At 37.0% G+C, this 26,947-nt stretch overlaps 1 protein-coding gene across 1 annotated transcript in view; it reads right to left on the reverse strand.

The window, feature by feature from the left end:
* LOC147915740 (protein eyes shut homolog) overlaps positions 1 to 26,947 on the reverse strand; it is a 440,056-nt gene that overhangs the window by 312,711 nt on the left and 100,398 nt on the right. The window contains exon 4 of the mRNA XM_087437836.1: positions 4,515 to 4,747. Within this exon, the coding sequence (XP_087293962.1) occupies positions 4,515 to 4,747 (233 nt within the window). The remainder of the gene's footprint in view (positions 1 to 4,514; positions 4,748 to 26,947) is intronic.

The raw sequence follows: 26,947 nt of genomic DNA on the forward strand, positions 1-26,947 counted from the left end.
AATGCCAAGTAGACAGGAAACATGTGCCTGGGTGACCCATTACTGAGTCCCATAGTCCTAAAAACCCTTTCTCTGTGTTACTGAATCTAGTGCTATTTTAGTTAAAGACTATACTTAATTTACACCTCCATTTTGCTGTGAAAAATCAAAGTTGTTAAAATAAAATACTTTAACACTGTCTCACAGGTGAAGAATATTAACTGGAAGTAGAAAGGGGCAAGGCTGTGAAGAAAAATCAATTTCCCACATATCTTTATGTATAGATGCCTATGCTGTTATACATTTTTTTCAGTCATGTTCTTTCATCATCTATATCTAAAATTTTCTGAAATTTAAATCTTCTTAATCTACTTTCTATATTTTAGTTGTATGGAAATCATCATGGAAACATACTACCACATAAACACGATTCTTTTGGGGTCACTTATGTGCTTTTCAGTTTAATTTTAGGTGGATCATGATAACACCTTCTTCATTAAAAATTTATTAGATCAACATTAACTTCTTTGGTTTTCTGATTTTCAAAATGCCATTTTTTAAAGAAAACTCTCTTTTCTTCCTGAAATAAAGCTATTTTTTATAAATAGATGAAAGAGTGAGAAAATTTGGAAATTCATGTCATGCCATACCATCATGTTAAATTGGATTTTCTAACTAGTGCAACAACGGAGCATGGTGGTTAAATGTGAAGTCTGGAGTCAGCCAAGGTTGCTTCTAACCCCATCTCTGCCTTGTGCAGGCTGTGTGACCTTGAGCAAGTAATTTATCAACTCTAGGCCTTAGATTTCTCATTTGTAAATGAGGGGACTTTAGAGCACCAACTTCAGCTAGGTTATTCTGAGGGTCACGTGAAATAAGATGCGTGAAGCACTCAGTGCACTGTCTGGAAATCACAATTCTTCATGATGATATTATGCAAATTTCCTTCCTGAAGCAGAAGTTCGTATATTTTAGATGTTGAATATACTCAATAAGGTACTCATTTAAGAAAATATTTTCATAGCAATCTGTAAATTCTAAGCATTTTAATACTAAGAACATTTCTAAGAAATTATACATATGATATATATTTTATATATACATACACACACACACACACATATATATATATGTACAGAGAGAGAGAGAGAGAGAGAGATTTAAGGACTGTTTATCCAAAATAAGATTTTTACCAGGTAGTTGAAACACTTTGAAACTGGCATACAATACTGTTTGTTGAAATCTACACTCAGAAATTGTGGCATCTGGCTAACCTGGATAATGCTGTGAAAAGTCTTGTCCTGGTACCAGATCCCTGAACCATGGGCCTCAGGCAGTAGTCATCATCTGTCAATCGGGATTCTAAGATGCATACCAGTAGGAATTATATTTAGAACATTGGATTGAAAACACAAACCTGTTCTTGGCTTTCTTTATGACTGAAAGAAGAAAGGTACTCTATTCAAATTTAGGGGATAAATGGTTAAAAATAAATATTTATAATTTTTACACTTAGAAATAATATACCTGATTCTAAAAATGCACATGACACCACATTCTAAGTATTACATTGAAATATTTCCCCAAAAAGGAGGCAAGAACAACAACAAAATTACAGGTAATATTGTGATATCTAACAATCTAAAAAAAGTCCTGTTGCATGAATTTTGTTTAGTGTGTCATGCACCTCAGATATTATTGACTTAAGGTTTCTTTTAAAAAACAATTCGTTAATTGGTAATAATTATTTACTCATAGTTTATGATCATTTTGCACTTAGAAATAAATATTCTATAGTGTATTAACTAGTTTTAGCAACACATTATCATCCAATTTATTAGTTTTTAAAATATTGTAAATTCAACAGAAAAAACAGTTAAAAATATAGAAGGTAGAGAGTGATTAATAATGTTGGAAAAAAATAAAATACTCCTAACAATGAATATAGACCAGAAATTCCCAATTCTTTTCCTGAGGTCAGTTTCCTGCATTCTGCCACCAAAAACACCAAATACAATTAAACCTCAGTCTAGCCTTGGGTTTAACTCCAAGTAAACCTGGACTTCTCTTTTTCTGGAAGAAAGTATAAGTCTCTATAAAGTGTTAAAGTTACTGAGTAAGTAGTTAAAGGAAAGAGAATTGGGGATTCAGTAGGAGAGAGAGGAATTATTGCTGGAGGGTCATGTGTATCTAATCTGAGTGACTCACTAGGAGATAGACTCAATAACTAAGGACTCCTCCTTTTACAACATCAATTTCACTGACGTCAGTAATTTGGATTAGAAAACAACATTAAAATTTCAAAGTATATTTTAAGAAAGTTAAGAAAGGTATTATTCTAAGACTATACTTAGCATGAAATTAAAGAAAGAAAAAACCTTCTCAGAGTTTTAGACGGTTAAGTGTGGATCTAAAAGAGCTTTAGAATCCAAATTATGCCCTAGAACTCTACTCACAGAAAGTCATATAAATGGTCTCAGGTTGTAGCAGAATAAGGCAAGTCTCACGATATTTTACAAAAATATTCACTCAAAAGTCAAGCAATAGTGATGTGTCTCCAAAAGCATTTTACAGTTAAAAAATAGACTTTAAGGACACATAACGTTTTACAATGAACATGAAAATACACCGTTTCCATTTCTGTGCTTTTTATTATATTTACTTGCTTACTTGGCTGAATATTAACACATTTATAGCAGTTGTGTGGGATCAGAATTTGTCCCTTTGGCTTGATTATTTTTAAGAACAAAAGACTCAGAAAAAAACTTTGACCTTCCCCTTAACTGCTTAAAAGTATTTAAGATAGAATGTCTGTTCCAGGCAGGAGCTATCACCCTAGATAACTATAATTTGAACTACGTGTGGCAGACAGGGAGGAACCTAGCAAGGCCCATTGGATCAAAGTCCTCCCCATGTCTCACTGTCTGCAAGTTATGGCAAACATTTGTTTACCAAAGATTTGCTTTTCCATCTTCATGTGAATTCCCTTCCTCCCATTTGAAGTCCCAAACCACTTCCCCCCAAATCTGCCTTTGTCTTCAGCTGAAGATGATATTTAAGGTGGTGTCTTTGGTCATTTTGGCAAGTTACTCAGTTTTCCCGGTTCTCTTTCACGTATACATGTTATTAAACTTTGATTTTCTCCTGTTATTCTGTCTGATGTCAATTTCATTCTTAGACCTGCCAGCAGAACCTAGCAGGTGAAGGACTGTTTCTTCCTCCTCTACATAGTCACACAAGATCATTTGGGAAGAAGAGTTAAATAACATAATGTACCTTTGAACTTGCTTTTGGAGGTCCCACATTTTTGTATTGAAAAAAGAAGTTATTTAACACAATCTTGGATAAGTAATGAAATTCTCTGCCATCTGAATCATTATCCAATAGTAATCCCCATTCCCTCCTCCCCAATTTAGAACCAGTGATTAATTTTACGTAGAAAACAATGATGTTTTTCAGCTATTAGTGTAGGGACATGCAGTCAGCAGCACCATGACCTAGTGCCTTTGTAATCTGCTCAGGGCGGTTCTGGCTCTAGTTGCCCAGCACTGCTTTAATTAACTGCGAGACTCTTAGGAGGCCATTACATGTTGACAATAAGGGAATTTTCCTTTGATTCATAAATAGCTCCATTAATTCGAAAACCATATTCTTAAGCATCAAAAAAATGTATTCTTTTTACACATCAAAATGATTGAAATATGGGGATCTGCTTATGAAATATAAAAAAATGATTCAATTAATAATTAAGCAATAAAAGTAATATTAATTAGAACCTAATTGTTTCTATGGTGACAAAGGATGGATGCACCATAATTTTAGAAGAAACTACGTAAACGACACTGCATTTGAATTTTAACTCTTATTTTGTGTGGCAATTGAAAATATATTTTGATAAAGAAGATGTGGTATATATACACAATGGAATACTACTCAGCCATAAGAAACGATGAAATCCAGCCATTTGTGACAACATGGATGGACATTGAGGGTATTATGCAAAGTGAAATAAGTCAGAGGGAGAAGGTCAAATACCCATGATCTCACTCATTAATTAGTAGATAATAACAAAACAAACAAACACATAGAGACAGAGATTAGATTGATGGTTACCAGAGGGGAAGGGGGGAGGGAGGAGGGTGAAATGGATAATTCGGCACATGTATGTGGTGATGGGTTGTAATCAGTATTTGGGTGGTGAACATGATGTAATCTATGCAGAAATAGAAGTGTAATGATGTACACCTGAAATTTATACAATGTTATAAACCAATGTCACTGCAATAAACAAAAAATTAAAAAAATATATATATATATTTTGAAAGTATACTTTGAATCCTAATAAAAAAGAATCTTGGTTTGCTTCTACAATACTGAAGCAGAAGTGTTCTATCAGAATTCATTTTTAAATAAAATCGTACAGATGTTTCTTGTTTGTGCTAGTATCCATCAATGTGTTTACGATCGGTTTCAATCCTCTTCCGCCCTCTGGAGAAGTTTTTAAAAAGAAATATAGGCTAATGAAGATTGATTACCTTGTTCACAGAAACGGCCAGTGAAATGTAGTGGGCAGTCACACTGGAAGGAGGATACACCACTTGAGGGGAAGACAGGGTGGCAGGTGCCCCCGTTGTGGCACAGCTCCCCCTGGCACACGGACGGCGCTGCAGGAGCGGGACTGAGGGAAGTCCATGAGGAGTCAACCCCTTCTGTCACACCAGAAGGCGCAGCAAAGGCAGACGCTGCAGACAGAGTAGAATCCTGGGATCTAGATTTATAAACAGATCAGAAAACATAAGATAAGTAAAGAACCAGGACCTTAAATAGAAATAATAGAAACTTTGGTTTAAAATAAGAAAGAATAAAAACAACAGTCATCCAAGGTTTAACTGAGGGCAAAAAATTATCATGTTTGCTTTATAATTATGGGATTTATAAACGTTGAAACTGCTTGAGCCACAGAATGTGACCCTGGGTGACTCACGGGGCTGTAGTCAATCCACGTGGTTCTGAGAGGCTAAATTAATTTCTTCAAAGTAGTAAGAAATCTGGATGTATCAGCCTCCATAAGCCTGCGAGTCCGTTCTCTTAGGTAAAAGAGTTAGAATTTTGGCAAACATAGTTCTACTTTGGCTATTGTAAACCTCATGAGCCTAAAATCAAGAAATTGGGCCATGTTATGTTTTAGTGGTAAAACTGCTTGAATTTGAATTATTTCTAGGTTGATTTCTAGAAATATGTATGCCTCAAAGTGACTTGCATTCATTTCTAGGAGTTATCCAAGAGGTACCTTAGAAATGCCTACAAATGCTTCCCTAATATTTTCGCAAACTACTACCAGTTTAATGTTTTTCTTGCCTAATAAACAATGAACAAAAACCAATTCCCTTTCAGTTGAAATTCCTTATTTTTATATTCAAAGCCTCTCGATGACTGAATTCCTCTCTGCTTTCCAGCCTATTTTATCATGATTCCTAATAAGTACCTTATCTTCTCTCAAACCGTATGAGATTACTACTCCTTAAAGACCCTGAGCTTTCCTAATTTTGGAAGCTTGTTCAAACCACTTTCTATGCATTGTTATTCCTCTCTCCCTATCTAAATTTCACCTAAAGTGCCAGGTCAAGACCTATATTATTTCCTCCACATAGACTTATTTGTTGCTCCTGGCCCACCAAGATGAAACTGATGTTTCTCTCATCTCTAAAACTCCATAACATGTCGTTGTACCACTGTTAGAATATTTCCCACCTGCTTGCAGTATAGTTATTATTTTATGTACAGCCACTCCTACTAAGTTGTATCCTGGCTATTGTTTTTCTACCTCCCACCACACACAGATTCCTCAATTGAGTAGAATTCCTTATTCATAGTAAACACTTTATAAATATTTTTTGAATTAATGCCATAAATTCAGCGTACTCCTGAGCATTACATATTGGTTGGGAAGCAGTGCTTTTAGAATTTTCATTTTAATATGATCAATAAGAGAATTATTTTTTTAATGTAAAAAATCTTGCTGCAATAAAAATAATCAGCACTTTAGCTATCTAAGTAAATTTTTATTTTGAACATTGTCATAAAGATAAAACCTTGGCAAAAGAAGTCAGTTCAAAGATATTCTCTGACTGACATTAAAGACTCAGTTATTTCTGTCTACCATGTATTCTCAGGCCAACTTATTGGCATAAAAAAGTTGAAGACAGTGAAATAGAAAATTTATGAAAACATTTTACCAAAGTAATGTTAATATGTAAGTCAGTTCTTTTGCTTTAAAACCCTTTTGCAACCTGAAATTCTCCCTTATGGTGTTTATCACAGGTGGTAACCGTATATTTACTTTTATGATTGTTTAATCTGACTCTCTTCTCTTTCCTCTGGACTGCAGTCTCCATGAAGGATGGATGGATTATCTCTGCTCTTGTCTTCGTTTTATCCCTAACAGCAATGCTTCACCCTCAAGAAGGCTCTCTAAGAAATATTTTATGAATGAATTGGAATCACTTTTGTAAACATGAAATGTACCACTACTAACAAGAAAAATGGCAAGTGAAAATAATTTTGTTATCTTCAGCATCAATTTCATAACTCCATTTTATAGCTCTTTAGTTTTACAGTTATGTGTCACATAACAGTGTTTTGATCAACAATGGACCACATATCCGATGGTGTTCCCACAAGATAGTACCACATAGCCTAGGTATATAGTAGGCTATACTATCTAAGTCTGTGTAAGTACACTCTATCATGTTTGCACAATGACGAAATTGTCTAACGATGCATTTCTCAGAACATATCCCAATCGTTCAGCAATACATGACTGTATAACATAAATTCTAACACTTTTGATGCAATCTTACAATTAACTTTCTCTGATTTCATTTTATTAGATTAGCATAGTTCTCCCCAAAATGTAATTTTGGGCTTTTAAGGTAACTTCCATCAAGTTAAATGGCAATGCTAAATTGAATTACATGGGATTCATTTCTCAATATTCCATGTTCTAATTTCATTTTTAGTTTTAGTGTTTCTAAATGATTTCACCATTTCGTCTAACTCTTGCCATGGACTTCAAGAACTGCAGTCAATCATCTCTTTCTCAGGAATAAATTAGACTGAATTAAATGTCACCACTTCCTTCTCCTATGCTAGCTGTTCAAGGAGCCTATGTCTTACCTGAAAAAATCAATATGTTACACATTTCAGTTGCTAACTGATTACACAAAAATAATTACTATCAAATGATCCATCAATTAAAAACATTAGGATCATAAATCGAGTTTTGAAAATGGCATTAATCAGATACATTCTATGTTATTAGGATCAAATTTTATATATGATATATTATTATTTTTTTATTGTGGTAACATTGGTTTATAACATTTTAAAAATTCCAGGTGTACATCATTATACTTCCATTTCTGCATAGATTACATCAAGTTCACCACCCAAACACTAATTACAATCCATCACCACACACACGTGCCTAATCATTCCTTTTGCCCTCCTCCCTCCCCCCTTCCCCTTTGATAACCACCAATCCAATCTCTGTCTCTATGTGTTTGCTTGTTGTTGTTTTTATCTTCTACTTATGAGTGAGATCATATGGTATTTGACTTTCTCCCTCTGACTTATTTCACTTAGTGTAATACCCTCAATGTCCATCCACGTTGTCACAAATGTCTGGATTTCATGGTTTCTTATGGCTGCGTAGTATTCCATTGTGTATATATACCACACCTCTTTATCCATTTGGGCCTCGATGGGAACTTAGGTTGCTTCCAAGTCTTGGCTATTGTGAATAACACTGCAATGAACACAGGAGTGCATGTATCTTTATGCATTGGTGTTTTCATGGTCTTTGGATAAATACCCAGCAGTGGAATAGCTGGATCGTATGCTAGTTCTAGCCTTAATTTTTTGAGGATCTGCATATTGTTTTCCATAGTGATATATTATTAATAGTCTTTGACTTTCAGTATTTTTCTTCAATTATAAATTATGTTATGAACTTACCTATTTTAGAATTTAGAATTAAAATAAATTTTATTCAATTTATTATATATTTTAAAAGAAACAAAAATTTATTCTTATAAAATTTTAACTTATTTTTACATAAAAGGTTAAAAATATCAAGTAAAAGTGCACATTAATTAAGCACAACTAGATGATGGTCATAATATAACTAGCAATGCAAAAAAGGAGCAGTAAAGTTATAATGACTTTTAATTCTAAAAATCACGAGTGTATGAGAGCTAGGAAATAAATCGAGGCTCAGGGTTTTCAAATTTGTTTTGTAAATAAACAGTATTGTAAAAATTGAATTTTAGGAGGCCAGCCTGGTGGTGTAGTGGTTAAGTTAGCACTCTCCGCTTTGGCGGCACAGGGTTCATGGGTTCAGATCCCAGGCGTGGACCTACACACTGCTCATCAAGCCATGCTATGTCAGCATCCCATATACAAAATAGAGGAAGAAGGGCACAGATGTTGGCTCAGGGCCAATCTTCCTCACCAAAAAAGAATAAAAATTGAATTTCACTGCCTTTCTTGTCTAAATACTTGATTTACTATCAGTCCAAAATAATAGGCATGAAGAATCTGCTTGGTTGCCTCTTGGGTAACTTTGGACAAGGATACATTCATGTTCTCATTGCTTCAGCCTGAGGGATTTTAGTCCAGTGACATCCAGATCAGACTTCCGACCTCTAGAGCTGTAAGACAATAACTTTGTATTGTTCTAAGCCACTGAGTTTGTCATAGTTTGTTGCAACAAAAACAGTATACTTGTAACTCTTTTCATGGGGTTATTTTCCATTTATCTACTGCCTCTTCATGTCCTTTGACATTTTATTAGTTGTGTAGAATATTTTTCTGGATTTATAAAAGTTCTTTGCATCTTGAAGAAACTGGCCCTTTGTCATAGCTACAGTAAATATTTACTTTTTTCAATTTTATGTCTGAATTTGTGTTACCATATTATGCTGTAAGGGAAGTTGCATTTAAAGTAAAAATGATCAGTCCTTTCTTTTATAGTTACTGGGGTTACATGCTTAGTTACATTCTTGAAAGATATTTCCCATTTGTAGATTTATTAAAATTTTACATATTCAAGAGAGTGCACTACGTAAGGACACAAAATTGTGCTATTTCTGTGGAGTTTCTTAGTGGTCAGGCCTTCATTTCCCATTCAGGATAACTGACAACACCCAGTGATGTTTTAGTGGTGGTGGCTAACAGGAATAAATCCAGAGAAGAGTTTAATTTCTGCTTTAACTCTCAAAATCATGAGAACATCATAATATCAAATAGAATCTTAAATATACTGAAAAATGGCTTCAAAACTTTACTTAAGTGGTCATCATTCTCTACTAGCTCTAAAATTTTTATTGTTTTTAGTTTGATATAACAACTTGAAAATTGATTAATCACAGTGAATTCTATCTGAGAGAAAAACAACACAGAAAAATCTTTGCTATTTAGAATGTATTTAATTGGCATGATTATATTAAAAGAGAAAATATGTAAAATTACTGTGCGTACATGTAAAATTCTCATTTGCCATTCAAAATAAGAATTAGATATCAAAACAACAAAATATACATAGAAAAATCAATCTGAACAAACATAATCCCAAGTGTTACTCTTTGTCCTTTTTAATACACCGTTATGCAACAGAAGAATCATATCCTAATAATTTATGCAATAAGATTTAACATTTTAAAACACAAGTAAATTAACTTGATGTTAACATACTAGTGTGATTCTAACACATCTTGTTTTCACATTGTCCTAATTTTTCCCACTGAAGGAATGCAGTTCTCATTCTCACAACCTTGCATCTTTAGCCCATATTCACAGATAGGGCTCCTTAGATCACAAGATGCTCACATAATTGATGTTCACAGCATCGTTGTGTGTGAGGCAAGACTTGTACCCCAGGGCACTCCAAACCACTGTTTCTCAGTATGTAGGGTGGATATTTTTGAAAAGCTATACTCCCCTTGACAGATTCTCTTTCCCCCTTCCCACACCAGCCCTTCTCGTGATCACAGAGAACATGCAGGCTCTCCCGATCCTGACTCCAGAGCCCAAACCTGGATGAGAGTTAGATGATTGCCTTTAGCCTGTGTCCCAAATCAGAAACTATCAGAACCCTGGATTTCTTTCCTTTTCTTCCCTGCTACATCTCAAATTCTACCCTCCTCCCTTTAAAACAAACTAGTAACATAGCTGCTCTACCTCTCATCAGTTCTAAGTTCCTATTTCCTTTCCAGTATCTGACTTTAGTTTCCATTTTTCTCTAATCCACCCTTCTCACTACTCTTGCTCTTATTATATTACTCCCATCCCCAAAATTATTCCCATTGAAAATATACATTCTTCTGTGATTTGGTTCCATCTCACTTTGCAGTTTTATCTGCCTCCAATGTCTTAATATATGTCCAATGTCTATTCTAACCAATCAGTGTAATTTTTTTCAATATTCCATGCTTCATGCCTTTCATATGCTAGGATCCCTCAAGTCCATTTTTACCTTAAAATATTTCTTTCTTCCTTTAAGACACAAAGGAACTTACTTTAAGTTCCAAAGTTATTGTCTCCAAATTTCTTTTGAATTTCCCTTAGACATAATTAATTGCATCAACATTATACATATGTCTAATATCTTGTGAACATCCATGAGTACATTTGAAGAATAAATATCTACAGGTAAAACTTGTTGGGTAAAATAAGTATGCCAAATCTGTATTTTAATATATATGCCATAAAAGCCTATACAAAATTCAGCTCCCTAGATTGCTTTTAATCACTAATTTCCTCAATCCCTCACCAAAATTAAATATCATCTTCATTTAATTGGTTATATATCTGATGAATGAGAGTTATGAGAATTAATAACCTCACTGTTGTTTCAAATTCTATTACAATTTTTAAATACATCATTTGTCATTTACATTTTATCGATTTTAAATCACTAAAATATATACTCTCTTCACTTTTTCAATCAGGTGATTTGTTCTTGCTTATCAGTTTATAGGAGATAATTATATATGGTGGATATTGATCTGTTTCATGTCTTTTCAAATAAAGTTTCTTGGTCTTTCTGAGCACTTTGTAATGTTATCACTGTTTTCCCTCTTCTGTTGTTCCTGTTGAAAATTAATTTAAGTACAAGTATCCTTCCTTTGTAGGAAACTTGTCGTTCTTCTCTGGAAACTTTTAAGAAGTTCTCTTTGTCTTTGTGCAACAATTTTTCACTGTGATATGTTAAGGCATCAAATTGTTTTTATTCATCTAGCTTAGCTTTTTTCCAAGGAGCTTTTCTATTCAAAGGATTTATGTTTTCCAACAATTCTGGAAAAATTATAGCTCTCCCACATTCACTCTATATTCTTCTGTTAAAATGTTTATTACATGAAATAAGATTTTCTCATTTTATCCTCCAGATTGTCAGCTCCTTTTGCAACGTCTCTCTCTCTTGATTCATAGTAATTTCTTTGGATATATTATTTCATTCATTAATTCTCTTTACAGCTCTGTCTAATTGCTCTTTAACTTGTCCATTTTTTAATTTAAATTATTATGTTTTTACTTTTTGAAATTCTATTTACTTATGTTGAAAACTCTACTCAGTTTTCATGGTATTTTTTTCCTTACACAGACTTTAATTTCTCTGTTTTATTTCTTTAAAAAATCAAGCATAAAATTTTTTATTCTGTATCTAGTAATAACAAATCTTGTCTTTGCAGATCCAAGTTACTGCCTCTTCTTACTGCTACTCCTCTCTCATGGTGCTTCTTATGCCCCCTCAAGTGTCTTGTCACTTTCACTGTAGGCTCATATTCTTTGAAACTCTGTCTGTGAGGATGCTTTGAGGCCTGAGTGTAAGGCATTCCCCCAAAAGGGACTTGTGTGTGCTTTGTTCATCTCATGAGGTAATTCAATCTGGAAACACTATGAAACACTATGAAATAACTTTTTCTCTAAGATTTTTGAATGAATAGGAAGTGGCACATTTATATCATAATTCCTAGAACCAAGTCATTGCTCAATAAATGTTCTGAATAAGAATGATATACAAGTTTGGGCCACAGACCTCCATATTGGGCTAGTTTGTTGTTATAGTGTTATATACAATCAGGGAAGATTTTTTCTCTCCCACCTAAAGGTGAGGCATAGTCAGGAAAATTTCCTTTGGGATCTTCCCCCCTACCCCCCCTTTTCTTTACTTCTTTCTTTCTTTCTTTTTTGGCTGTAAGAATTTTTGTGATTATTTTGGCATTTTAGTAATTTATTTAAAACTTTTTCTCTATTTAAGCCTATATTTTATGTCTGTCTTGTGGCTGGAATGTTTTTTAAGCTGCCACCCTACGCAAAATGGACGTCACCATATATTTTTCTTTAATCTTTCCAGAATTTCTCAAAATCCATGTCTGGTAAAGAAACCTTTTATTGTTTTTCAACTCTACTATATATGAATGGAGCACATGTGTATGTGTGTCTGTGTGTGTGTGTCTTTATGGTTTTGTATTTTCTATAGATTTTAGGTGGGAATAGACTTAGATATGTGTGTACAGTTTATAATCTTTAGATGATGCTTAATATTGTTTTCTATATACCATAGAACACTTAGTTGTTTTTCTATGATTATCTCTCTTTTTAGGACTTAAAACTTTAAAGCAACTTTATTTATTTATTTACTTACTTAAGCAATCAGTATTTCACATAGTTCTGACATATAGTGGTTGTTAAATATGTATTTTTTGACTTTATTAATTCTCTAACCCATAGACATATTCTGAGATACAACATAAAAAGGAGAAAGTCACCTTTAAATATAAAATGTAATGGAGAATTATGGAAACTGAACTCCATGCCATGAATTCTTAAAGAAAGCTATAAATTCATATTCTAATGCTGATATTATTTAGATTTTTCAGATTTTTAAAATTTTAAATTAAATTTAAAATGACATTTATAAAAACAGTATTTTTGATGAAGAGCATAGTTTTACTTAATGGCTCCTTTTAGATTTAGAAATCATTGAAGTTTAAAAACCTTTCCACTATGGAAAGTAAGAAATGTATAAATATGCAGAATTTTCAGTAAGTGTTTTATGTCCAAAGGGAACATTTATTATATTAATTAAATTTAATTTATTCCCTCCATTATGAAGAGATACTACTCTGGAATGCTTCCAAATTAACATAAAACTTACAGAAAAGAAGACTATTCTAAAATATCAGCCAGGATTAAAAATGTGTGATTACTTATTACCTGGAAAGTGCATCCAAATTAGAAAAAGACAAGTCAACAATCAAGGTGTCACGATTAAAGTTACGTACTTAACCCCAGTTATAAGAACACGTATGCTGGCAAAGACAAATCCAAATTTGTCTTCTAGTCTTACAAGAAGAGAGGAACTTTCTCAGGTTCATAGGAACCCCAGAGTATTTATTTCACAGACAGGACTCCTTTAAGGAATCCAGATCTAGACATTACCAACTAGGATTTGAAACACGAATATGGACCAACAGCATGCCAATCAATCTAGAATTCATTGTATAATTCATTCATTTATTCAGTCAACCTAAAAGAGTAATGGAGTTCTCTCTATGGTTGGTCCAGAAACTTACTAATCAAGACTACAACGTGATCAGTAGAACCTAGGCCCTCCTTTTTGTGAGCTTTCAGTCTCATGGGGTTGAGAAAAAAAATTAAGCAAATGCAAAACTTCATAATGCACTGAATGCTAACTGTAAACCTAGCACTGCTCTGAAGGTTTCCAATGTGCTAACATAATTTACTGCTCACAAGAATACAAAAACATGACTATTTTTATTTTCCTAAATTTACAGACGAGAAAACAGAGGTACACACTTAAATAACTTGCTCAATGTCACAAGGCAAATATATCATGAAAATGGATTTGAACCCATATAGTTTGAACCTTGAACTAAAACTTTTCAAAGTTTTTACAGTCCTGGCAGGGGACAAGAGGGGACATACCAATGACAGGGTTGTGGATAGATGCTATGGGAAGATAGTAGAGCAAAAACTATCAGGAAAGTCTTCCTCAAGAGGTCTGCAGCTGAATCTTAAAAGACCACAAGGAGCTGGCTAGAGAAGGGTGGGCCAAGAAGCCTGTGGTGTCGGGATGGGCACTCAGAACCCTGTCAGAGCATATTGCATGTTTAAAGACCCAAACGAAAGAGACAATGTGTGAGGGGAATTGCAAGTGGTTTGGCAAGGAGAAAGCTACAGAGTGCGTGTGTGTGTGTGTGTGTGTGTGTGTGTGTGTGTGGTGTGTATGTGCAACAAGATAGGTGATTCTTGGGAGACAGGAAGGGGCTGGATTATGGGGAGACTTGTTGGCCATTTTTTAAGGCAATGTGAAGTCATTGAAGGCTTCTAAGTAGGAAATTAATAACCCGTGTCTGTTTTTGAACTACCATTCTGGTTTTAGTGTGGAGAATGGTTTGTGAAGGAGAGGTAGCTGGAAGTAGCTGAAGTATTATAGGAATAAAAATAATCAGATTGGGACTTGAATTAAGAGAATGTTATTGGGGATATAGAGAAGTGGAGAGATTTGAGAGAAATTTGGTGTTGAGAGTTTAGCTCAACTATTCCATAATATTGCTGCCCTGGCATCCATTTTGTGTGGCCAAGCAGCATGCAGTTTCCTGGAACTGACACTAGCCCTTCCCATGAGTGCACACTCTAGATAACAGCTGGCAGAGTCACAAGTAAATCTAAGCTCCTGATATGACTCCACAACCGCCCTTGTGGTAAGCAGCCTCCCCTACCTCCTAACACCTTCCCCTTGTGCGTCCTTAGATAAGACCTCGTGGAGCTTACCAAAACCCTGCTCTTTTTGGTCTCAATTGACCAATCTGGCCTCAGCCTTGGAACCCCAAAGCACTGCCCCCACAGACCCTAATAAATGCATGTGCCCCAAGTTCCACCTCTCTCTCTGTCTGCGCCCTGCCTTGACCTCCCCTCAAGGTGTGCGGTGTACTTCTCCCAGGACCTGTGATTTATAAACTTCTCTATTTCAACTCCATCGTGGTCTTTTGTTGAACTACAGGTCACCATCCAACACCCTAGGCCCTACATGACAAATGTTAATTTAACAAAGTCACAACATTTGGTTTCCAAAAGGACTTTATGATTAATTTCGCATGAGGCGTGTATCAGTCAGAGGCTATCAGGAAACAAAGGCACATTCAGACAGGGCAACTAGAGTGAGTGAATGAAGACTCTTTCCAAGTTAGAGAAGTCTAAGAGAATCAACAAGAGATAGAGAAGTGCCCCAGGAACAGAACCTGTTACTGTCACTGGACCTGGATGGGCAAGCAGGTGAAATACTTTCTGCCCTGTGGACAAAGATGTAGGCATAGGAGAAGCACCACCTGATGGGAGCTGTGGTCTTGGAGAGAGGAATACAGCCACCTCAAATTTATAGGCAGCTGAGAGAGAATGGAGAATAAGTAACTGGATCTCTTCCTCTTTCTACTCCTTCAATGTCCTACCATCCCATTGGCCAAACACAACTGGAAGTCAGAGGCAAGGGGGAGCTGGATAGTTGCAGCCCACAAAAGTCAGCCTCCCAGGGTACCAAATGGGGTGGAAAAAGATGGAGAGCAGATCTGGAAGTGAAGCAGAGAATATCTAGCCCGGAGAGAAAAAAAGGCATAGGTGAATTTCAGGTTTGGGGTTTGAATAACTGAGTGAACAATATCATTTAGTGATATGGAAAATATAAATTTCACGCTGGGCAAAAATTGTCTCAATCTTGATCTAACTGGATGATATCTTACAGAAATTTCCTGTAGTACCTGTCCCCTTTTCCTGGAACTGATTTATTTTTTTGACTTTAAAAAAATATTTCTTTGGCAATTTGGGAGAGAAGAAACTTGAGCACATGAACTTATATCATCACTTCACATGAAAAGTCAGCAAAATATATGTTTTACAAATAACAGCGATCCATTTCATTACATTCTTGCTCAGTTGGGTCATGAAATCCCAACCCTTGACATCATCATTCACCCAGGGGCAGCCAGCAGAATTGCAGGCAACGTGGCCAAGGGGATATAATCATTTCTCTATAGAGAAAACCATCCAGTTATTACAAATGCCTCGTGCATCAGGGGAAAGATATAAGAGATTTATTTTAACATATTAGGCATAATCAAATAGAGCCACAAATAGCTAAAGCAATGATGGAAAAAATGTTTGTTTCAAAATTCAAAAGGTTAACGAAAAATATTAGACACAATAGTCTTACTTTCAAAACCTGATAGCTCACATTAAAGCACAGTCATTGATTTCCAACTACTGTGAAGAACCTGAAAAATTAGTTTTGGAATCTTAGAAAAGTATGCACACAGAAAACTAAACTGGAATCTAAATGTAAAATCGTTAGCTAAAATTCTATTGTGTTACAGAGAACAATCTCAGGCACTCAGCGCCTGAAATCAATTTCCATTTAAGTTCCAAGGAAAGATCCAAATAGAGCTATATCTTTCATTAATTTTAAAGATTTTATTTATTTATTTTCTTTCCCCCCAAAGCCCCAGTAGATAGTTGTATGTCATAGCTGCACATCCTTCCAGCTGCTGTACGTGGGACTCGGCCTCAGCATGGCCGGAGAAGCGGCGCCTCGGTGCGCACCCGGGATCCGAACCCGGGCCGCCAGCAGCAGAGCGCAAGCACTTAACCGCCAAGCCACGGGGCCGGCCCTCTTTCATTAATTTTAGATATGTTTGGCATGCCATTTTTCCTTTATACCAGCCATGGAATAGACAAGAACATTAAGTTGTGTAGATTAATCTTTTTCAAAAATACTCTAGATGACCTAAGAAAATAAATAAGTAGACCAAAAGGTGCTGAAGCAAAGGCTAGTCACGGATGTTAAAGCAGCATTGTCTATCTCATCTTGTTCTTGAACACTCAATAGCATACTACCGAAGGAATGGATTTAGCCTTGTCTGGTACGAACATCTATTAATGGGTTATCTGTGAGAAGTTGGGCAATCGGCTTTAACCAGCAATATCCTCAGGACAGTGGAGACAGTCTATGCACCATCACTTCCTATGCAATCAAATGTGATGCCTTAAAAATAGTCTTTATAATCTTTCACCTTATCTCAAGAAAGGTAGATATGTTTAATAAAATTTTCAGTGGCTTAACTTCATAATCTCTATGAATTTTAACATCATATTTCAGAGAACTACCAAGGCTATTCAAGGTAAGAATAAACGTACCTCAGAGAATTACTGTATAACAGTTGTCAATAACCAATAATGAACTAGGGTGGTAGCTGACGTCTACACAGGTGATCTTTCACTGAGTGTGTTAAGTATCTTTAGGAATGCCAAGGGGGAGCCACTCTAAAGGAAAACAATGCAGCACCAACACTGAGGAACAATGTAAGAGAAATTATAAAGAACTAATTCCTTATAGTTGTTATTTCTCTTCTAGTCAAGAGAGCAAGCAGATAGGAAGTTCTCCCAAAGTAAAACTCATTTATTACTCATGTCCTCTATTTGTTTCATTATAAAACTGCAATCATGACTATGTTTGGCAGAAATTGTAGAGTATGTTCATCTATTCCGTTTATTCCATAAATATTCTTTATGTGCCTGCTATGTGCCAGGTAGTGAGTGTGCACAGATTATCTGGTCAGACACCTTTAAGAAGCTTTGGTGAGGTGAGTCAGATTGATGGAGAAGATAAGGTACGATAAGTTTCAGAATGGAAAAAGGTGCTGTGACAACACACAGAAGGAAGAAATTAAGTCTGCATCAAGAACTTAAGAAGGCTCCACAGAGAGGTCGATTGATCTAAATCCCAAAGAATAGAGAAGAGATTCCCAGGTGGCAAAGATTAGCCTAGGCTGAAGAAATAGCATGCGAAAACACGTGAAATATTTCCATTATTGGTATAGTTGGAAAATTTTATATATTATAGAGAACGGATTTGGAAGTCAATATAAATGGTGATGGGATTATAGTTTGAATGTTCTTAAATGCCAGCTTTTGAAGATTGTCTCATAGCGTGGAAAAGTCCCAATTTCTCTTTAGAGCTTCAGATCAGCGCCGTGCACACAACTCCCTGTGGGTGTCCTGCAGGCACTGGGCTCGCACCTCTCCATCCCCTACACCTCAGCCCCTTCCCTGCATGGCTCTCCAGTATGCCCCCAACTCAAACTAGAAACCTGAGCATTCCCCTTTCTACTCCCTTTTCCTTGGCCACACATCCACTCCATCACCAGGATCTATTCAATTCATCAGTATATATGTCTAGACTCAGTCCGCTTTTTACTATCACCGCATCTTGCCTAGGTGATTGCAAAAACAACAAAGTTGGCTTCACTGCCTCCAGTTTTGATCCTGTCAATTTATTCACCACAATCACATGAGGTGATCATGTTAAAATGTGAACCTGACCACGTTACTCTCCTTCTTAGAACATTCAGAGATTCCTGGTTCTGCCTCCTGAGGAATCTCATCTCTAATCTCTCAGCTTTCAAACAATCTATCCTCCTTTGCTTGGTCCTACTTGCCCTGGTTGGTACCTATTTGTACTTCAATTCTTCACTTCAAAGATGGTTCTTCTAGGAAGCTTTGCCTGACACTCAAGTCCAGTTTAGACACACATCTTATATATTTAGCATCTGTACTTCTATTTGAAGTCTTTATTCGAAGACTTATCACCCTGCACTGCAATAGCTTATTTATTTGTATATTTCCCCTATAATCTAGACTGTAAGTTCAGGAGTTTCATATATTTCTTCTCTCTTCAAGTGTTCCATGTGCCCACTCAGTCACTTGACCAGTGATGGCATTCACTGTTTGTGAAATAGTTGGATATATGTGTAGAGTCTTGAGCAGAAAGGCCATTACATATCATGTTGAGACACTCGGACTTTATTTTATATATCAATGCTTTACACTATATGCCAGAAAGTACTGGAACCCATAAGGTAAACATGGGGTAGTTTTTGGGAGCATCAGTAGTCCTCAAAATTAATTAATGTATCATTTAAATAGTTTAATAATAAATATTTGCATGGCTTAAGATAAAACATAACATTTTAATGAAATGTTCTTTGCACTCTGCTTCTAGGGTGAGGCAGACCTCTGTGAGTATTTGCTGACTGTTCTCAGCCTTTAATTGCACACGGTGGAAACTCTCAAGAAACACTGTTATAGGTGTCAGTAGGTTTTATGCAAACTGGAATGATATGCCCATTTATTATTATTGTTTTTAAATTAATTAATTAATTATTTTTTTTTGCTGAGGAAGATTCATTCTGAGCTATGATCTGTGCTAATCTTCCTCTATTTTGTATGTGGGTCCACGCCACAGCATGGCTGCTGACGAGTGGTATAGTTCTGTGCCTGGGAACCGAACCTGGGCCGCCAATGCGGAGTGCATCGAACCGAAACTGCGCCGGCCCCATGATATGCCCATTTAAGTGGAAGTGTTTGAAAGTCACATTTTTTGTTGGAAGTAATAAACAGGCATTGTATTTTATACATCAGCTTTCTTGTGAGAATGGCTAACAAAGGCTTGCACTGCTTATGTCATCATTGTTAGGGTCTCAGTTCACTGCTGATGCCACAACCATCACCACAAATAGTTGCCCAGTCTTCAGTATTTCCTTAGGATTTCTGACCACCATGGTGAATACCAGTGTCTTTTCAGCTTTCACGTCATTAAAGAAGCATCAGGTCTGCAATGAATGATCCCTCACATGACACATCCCCCCTAGAGGGACCACCGCACCTGAGCCCAGAACAGCTGGGCTCTGGCTTCCTCCAAGTCTGACTGGAATGGCCGCCAAGGGAACTTGTAAGTGCCAGGGAGTTAATCCCAAGGGGACGGACCTTACCTAACAGCAGTCAGGGGCAGAGAGGGGGGCCGGTGGTTAAATTCATCTCCTTCCTCCTCCCAGAGACTGTTCTGAAGTGACTGTGTGTATAAGCCTCTCTTAAGATGTTCCACAAGGCCGACCACCAGCTGCGACTGTTATGGGCTGTGGTCCCTTCGGTAAAACACCCCTTCCTATTTATCCTCCTTCTTCTCTGCTTCACTCCCTCTTCCCCTCATTCTGGGGACTGTGCTGCACATAAACTTTTAATTCAAATTCTGTTTTCTAGGGAATCTGGTACAAGAAAGTCAGATTTTAGAAATTGGTGGCTGACCGTGGTTCTGCCCCCAGGAGGCCCTGATTAAACAATTATTTGGCTTTCTCTGTATAACTCTCTTGGGCATCACTGTGCCCATGTTTTCAAACTACTATCCCATTATTTAAAAAGATCTATGACATCTCACAGGGTATGTTAGTTTGGAAACCTGTGTGAGTGTGTGTGTTTGGTGTCTGTCTGTGTAGTTAAAAAGTAGCAATATAACAAAAAGTCATACGGTGTTCAGTCTCTATCACTGCACCAGATCTCTCAGTTTGCTCTTCCAGAGTCACTCTCTCTCTTGTTCCACCAAGATCTGTGTCCAGGAAACTGACCTACCCGACTACATCAATGGGGCTCCTATGCTCTCTGCCTTGTTTTTTTGGCCCAATGGGGAGCCCTAGCAGGAGCTGGGAGGGAAGCAGGAGACTGAGATTAGGGTCATATTTATTCCTGTAAATCGCCCTCTCTGAGGTTGTGTCAAGCTGGCTGTGTCCCTTGATGGAAGCCACTGCTCCTCCATATCTTCCCCTTTCCCTTGTCCCTTGGATGTTAATAGCTTGTCAGCTGCTTGCCTAGGGTTTCTGTACCATCAGGAACACAGTGGTTTCTACCACACCACTCTTGTATTAATTGCCATGTCACAAATAAATCCTGCTTGAATTGTTATAACGTGTTGTGCATCCATTCCCTGTTTGGACCATGACTGATACATGTGTCAATACACCTGCCTTTGAGGAAATGACCTTGTAGAACTGACTGATGATTTGAAAATGTATGAAATTATGTATAGGAAGTAAAAGGAAACACGGTTAAGAGCAAAGTTTTGGAGACTATCAAATGTAAGGGAAATTTGGTGTAAATGATGACTTGATCAAGACAGAAAAGAAACTGTGTAAAAGCAAAAGTAAAACTTGAAGAGGATTACTTGGAAAATCAAGCATAAAGTATGGAGAGGTGGAAGGAATTGAGGTTTGAAACATGTTCACTTATTTTTAGCATTTAAGCAATCACTATTGACCATGATGACAGCAATTTCAACAGAGGTGGGAGAAGCAAACACCAGCCTGTCATGAACTTTCTAATTGGATTAAATAAACATTCACCATTTATATAGTAAAGAGGAGCTATTGCTGTTTTAATTCATTGTTTCACCTCAAGGAACATTGCCTAAACTATTACAAGACTTAATTCAATCATACCACTTTAATAGCCAAGTGTATGTGTGTGTAAAATGTTTACGTGTGTGCGTACATGTGCATGTGTATGTTTGTGTTTGTATATATGTGTATGTGTATATAAAAGTTCTTAATGTATAGAATATAGCAAGTAGGTCACTTTGGTAGTATGTTTGTCTGTTACACAAATTTATCATGAAAAATGTTATACTTTCTGACTTTATTTCTTCCTGTAACAAGTATCTATACTACCACCATACTATAGTCTGAACGTTTGTCCCCCCCAAATTCATATGTTGAAATGCTAACCCTCCAGGTGAAATGCTAACCCTCTGGGTGATGGTATTAGGAGGAGGGGCCTTTGGGAGGTGATTTTGTCATGAGAGTGGAGCCCTCATGAAGAGATTGTGCCCTTACCAAAGAGGCCCGACAGAACTCCCCAGCCCCTTCCATCACGTGAAGACACAGTGGAAAGACAGCTGTCTATGAAGCAGGAAGCCCTCACTACCAAACACTGAATCTGCCAGTGCCGTGATCCTGAACTTCCTAACCTCTAGAACTGTAAGAAATGTCTGTTGTTTATAAGGTATCCAGTCTGTGGTAATTTTTTATAGCAGCCTGAAAGGAGTAAGAGTCTTTCCAGGAGATTTTAGCATTTGAATCAGTAGACCGAATAAAGAAGATCCGCCCTCCCCAATATAGCCAACATCATCCAATCTGTTGAGGGTCCTAACAGAATAAAAAGGGAGAGGAGGGGCAAATTCTCTCTCTTTCTTCTGGATGTGCGACATCCATCTTCCCTTCCCCATGGACACTGGGGGTCCAGGTTCTCAGGCCTTCAGACTCCTGGACTTAACACCAGCGGCCCCCCAGTTCTCAGGCCTTGGGACTTGGACTGAATTATACCATCAGCTTTTCTGGTTCTCCAGCTTGCAGACAGTAGATTGTGCATAACTTAGCATTCATAATGTCTTGAACAAATTTCTATAACAAATCTCCTCTTATATATCTATATATATCCTATTGGTTCTGCTTCTCCGGAGAACCCTCACTAATACATACTATGTAGTAAAAAAAAGCTCACTGGTCTCCCAGATAAATAGTAGAAATTCATTTTTTATATATTCCTATGTGTGACTGTAAGAGTTACTAATTCAATACTGGAATTCTTTTAATTTTTATCATATCAAAATCTGAGAAGAACTTACTATAAACAGCATACTCCTAAATACTTCCTTAAGTATCATGAATATGATGTTTATACTCCTAATCTTGATAAAGATTTACACGCATTTAGAATTTGAAATTATATTTATTTATATATTAAATCCACTCAGTTTTGCAAATAGATTCAGTTTTATAATTTTCCACTACATACTTCATCTGTCCTTCATAAATTTGAGATATGTGATTTAAATCTTTCACTGCAGTCAAACAGAAACAATTGAAAAGTGAAAATCTACTCATGCTTAAATGTGTTTGCTTTTAGGACTTTGCTCTTAGGGCTGATCTCAGACATAGCGCTAAGCATGTCCAATTCACTGGACGCTTCGGCTCAGCCCAGCAGGGGCTCAGAGTGAAGGGCTGTGTGGAACCACTTATGCTGAGGAGCCAGTGCTTGATATTTTATTTAAGAGGCTCCTGTGGATTTGGCTCCAATTTCCTTCCAGCCCCACCAGTTTTCTTTTTATTGCTAAGCTGCAAAGGAAAACAGACAAAGAAGCAGAAGAAAAGGGAAGCCCCACATAACTGTACTGAGTAGTTTGAAGTTCATCCGTCCTGTGGCCAAGTTATTAAGGAACCCATATGATGCCCATGCCCAGAGGAGCACAGGTGGCCACCAAGAGCAACAGTAGTAATTAGGTTTGCCGTTATGAACTACCAAGTACAAAGGTATGAAAGGCAGCTAGGGAACGTAACCTACCATTTATGGGCTTAACGATAAATGCTGCCTTTGATGCATGTGCCCAATAGAGCCAGAGATCAAGACACTGAGAGCCATGCAAATCGCTGCATCAGGGGTAGGGGTAAGAAATGAATCTCTCTCTCTCAGCTGAAAATTCCCCATTCCATCTCTCCTTCATTGGCTCTCCAGACTTCAGCGCCATGTCCTGTCCCTTGTAGGCCATTTCCTTTCTGATGTCTTGTCAACACTCAAAATCTATTATCTTCAATAAAATACATTTTTTTCTTTCAAGGCTAACTCTTCGTTCTCATTCATTCAAACTGAAAAACTTTGAGATATCCTTGGCTTGTCTTTCTTTCTCATTTTTTTCCGTACTCTTTATTCTCTGCCATTTAGGCCTAAATCTCTCTGAATTTGGACTATTGAAATAACTTTCTAACTGTTCTCACAATCTTTAGTTTTCCTTCCCACTGATACGACAAAGCTTAGTATATTTAATTTTTAAAACAAGCCAAAACTTCCTCTGCTTCAAACGTTCAGTGAATGTCCTTAATTTCCTCGAGAATCAAGTGTCATAAAGTTCAAACAGCCAGGAGTTACCTTTAAAAGCACAAAATCCAAAACAGGACTCTGAGCCCATGGATTGCCTTGGCTTTACACCCTGACTTGAATTTTCTCATCTCTCATATACAGATAATACTATGCATGTTGTAAGTAATTGAATTTAATGACATAAAACATAAAAATACCCAGAAAGGTAATTGACATCAAAATACTTTCTGTATTCTTTTCTCTGCTCTTATAAAACACGTCTATTTATCATGTCGCAAACATGTCCACACCCTTTCTCTGTGCTTTTGCTCTAGGGGTCCAGTTTTTCCAAGAGTTTCCTCCCTATAACTCTCCCCACATCTAATCCTGTAGTTTGAGATCCATCTATTTTCTGCAGCTTTCAAAAATCTCTACCTACAGAATTTCTGTCTTTATTAAGGAGTTGATAATTGCTTTCCAGCAGGGTTGCTTCTCTTTTATGTATATAAAAGGTAACTCCCTTTTTGCCCATTTTTATCTATTTATCCTTGCTCCTTCATCAAAGATGAGCTTGGCCTCAGTTTCCAAGCTGATCTGAATCCTCTCCTCTGTGTCCCTCTAGTGCATGTCATGATATTGGCATTACCCCTTTGTATCTGTTCCTCTCTCTAAACTGTAAATACGAAGGCGAGTCCCATAACTTATGTGCCTTTGTGTCTCCAGCATCAAGCAAAGAACGTACATCAGTAGGTACACAATACGTTTTAGTTCATCGGATAGGATTATGTATACTGTGTCCTTTCTCCAATTCTACATTGAGAGATGACGTGTCATTTACTACCTGGTATAATTCCTATCCAGAATGTTCACACCCCAGGCCTGCAATAAATGGTATGGACAATAATGACGAAGATGATAGCAATGACAGCAACAGTGACCGCTATTCCGATTTTACATCATGACAATAGAGGAAACCCCACATACAGGTTCCTGAGACCTTACTTAATTGCTGGTAACTGGAAGGATTCTGATTCTGTCATGTCGAAGGGATCAGGGAAAATTTTGGAATTCAGTGTCATTTTCCAAACTGTGGTCTCACTCGCTTCAAACTGGTACTGAATCTTTACATGACCCCCGCACAGGAAGCCCATTGGTATTCTTTGGCTGAAGAATGGCCTGGGAGCTTAAGAAGCTACATGTATTCATTCCTTCCTCCAATCAATCTGCTTCACCTCTCCTTCTACAGCAGGAATTAGATTCAGATGCTATATTTGAGAGTAAGCAAGAATTTAACAGTATGATGGGACAGTATGAAATAGGCTATCCATTTCAAATTTCTAATTTTCAGGTGTTACAAGTCAATTTGTTGTAGAGAGGACTCTGATCCACTCCACTGCAAATCAGGCTGGTGGTAAGCATCAGAGCACTAAAGCAGCTGGAGAGTGAACCCCCAGGCTGGCCTAATGAGAAAGACACGAAAACCAATTGGTTGCTAATTGGAGAGGAAATGTGTCACAGAAATTTCCACTTTGTTTAATGCAAATGCAGAATGGACCTTGTGATTTGTCATGCTAATTCAGAGGATAAGGTGAATAAATGAAAATAAACATGAGGAAAAAATGTAACTCTTGAATCCAGGGTTACATAATTTAGACAAAACAGATCCTAACAGCAGTGTGGGAGATCAAGTTTTGGCCACCCTGAAATCTATCTCTTTACCTTGATTGTTTTCTCTGACGCACATTTGACCTCCCCCACTAACTGCCTAAAGAATTTGACATAGTAACTCCTTCCTGGAACAGATCTTCTATCTGATGGCTGTAATATAATGCAAAATAGATGTTATAATAGGAAAGGCACCAACAAGCCTATCTTATGGGAAGTTCTGTCTCTCTGGCCACATTCTCTGCATGGCCCTGTGAGGAGTTGCCAGACAAACATTTACCTTTATAAGGGAAATCTCCATTTGTAAAGGTATCTCCCTCTCTGTATTGGGAAGAGGGGGGATGACCTCATTTCCAGAAACTTATCAATGTGGAAAGTGAGGCCTTAAATCTGCATAATAACCTTACCCTTGTTTCCTGTGCTTTAGCGGTAATCTCCTGTAACTGACTTCCCCCACCCCCATCATCCTCCTTTGTCTTTAGCTGAACATGGTATTTAAGACGAGAATTTCTGCTATTGTGTTGAGAAACGCAGTGTCCCTGGTTTCTCCCATGTATACATGTTATTAAACTTGGTATTATTTTCTCCTGCTAACCTGTCTTGTTAATTATTTGGCCAGCCAGAAGAACCTTAAGGGAAGGGGCAGAGGGGGATTCTCCCTCTTCCCCCACAGCAGCATTATGCCTGATGGGATAATATGAGTGTTGTCCATTTTCCTAAGTCAGCACAACTATCACACAAAGGAAACATAGTCTAATGGCATTTACCTCAAGATGTTAAATCACTTGCATTAAGGTGTATAGAGATCAACCTATAAAGCAGCGAGGAAATGTCTCAGTAATTCTAGGCTGCTCACATTCTGGAATATTTTTTAATATAAAGCTCATTATAGTTACCTATTTATGAGTACAAGCTTCTAGACATTTACCAATACAATCTCCCCCATAACACACACCCATAGGCACCTAACTCAACACCCAACACCCTGCCTCAGCCATATGCCATATCAGTACTTCTGTCAGCCAAATATCTGGATGGAATTCTCTTAGACCAATACTCTGAGTTATTTGGACCTAGACTTTGTCTGTGCTTATGGTAATAGCATTTTATGTAACAAATAAAAGTGATCCTTCTGGGTGCCTGCCTTCTGAGTACAGCGCCCTCATATTTTTTGTGGCTACCCGAAGTTACCTAGGTTTTACTCTTATTTCTTTCTCAGGCCCAAAAAGTCACCAGGAGAGTCACCCACCACAGATTCCTCTTTATTTAAAGAGCTGTGCTTCAAGGTATATCTGGGGAAAAAAATACTGTAACCAGAAATTATAAAAGCTAGAGTCTTGGTAGCAATTTTCCCACTCTATAATTAATTCTCAACCAACTACCCCACTGCCTGCTCTTGCTCCCAGCCCCGTTATATCTGGAACAGTTAAGACCAAGATGGCCTAATGTTCCTCTTAGCTTGACTAAACTTAAAACTGGTTTCTTCCTG

This window comes from Ceratotherium simum, chromosome 13, assembly GCF_057802395.1.
Source record: "Ceratotherium simum simum isolate JZ-2026a chromosome 13, ASM5780239v1, whole genome shotgun sequence".
In the NCBI taxonomy this organism is placed as follows: Eukaryota; Metazoa; Chordata; class Mammalia; order Perissodactyla; family Rhinocerotidae; genus Ceratotherium; species Ceratotherium simum.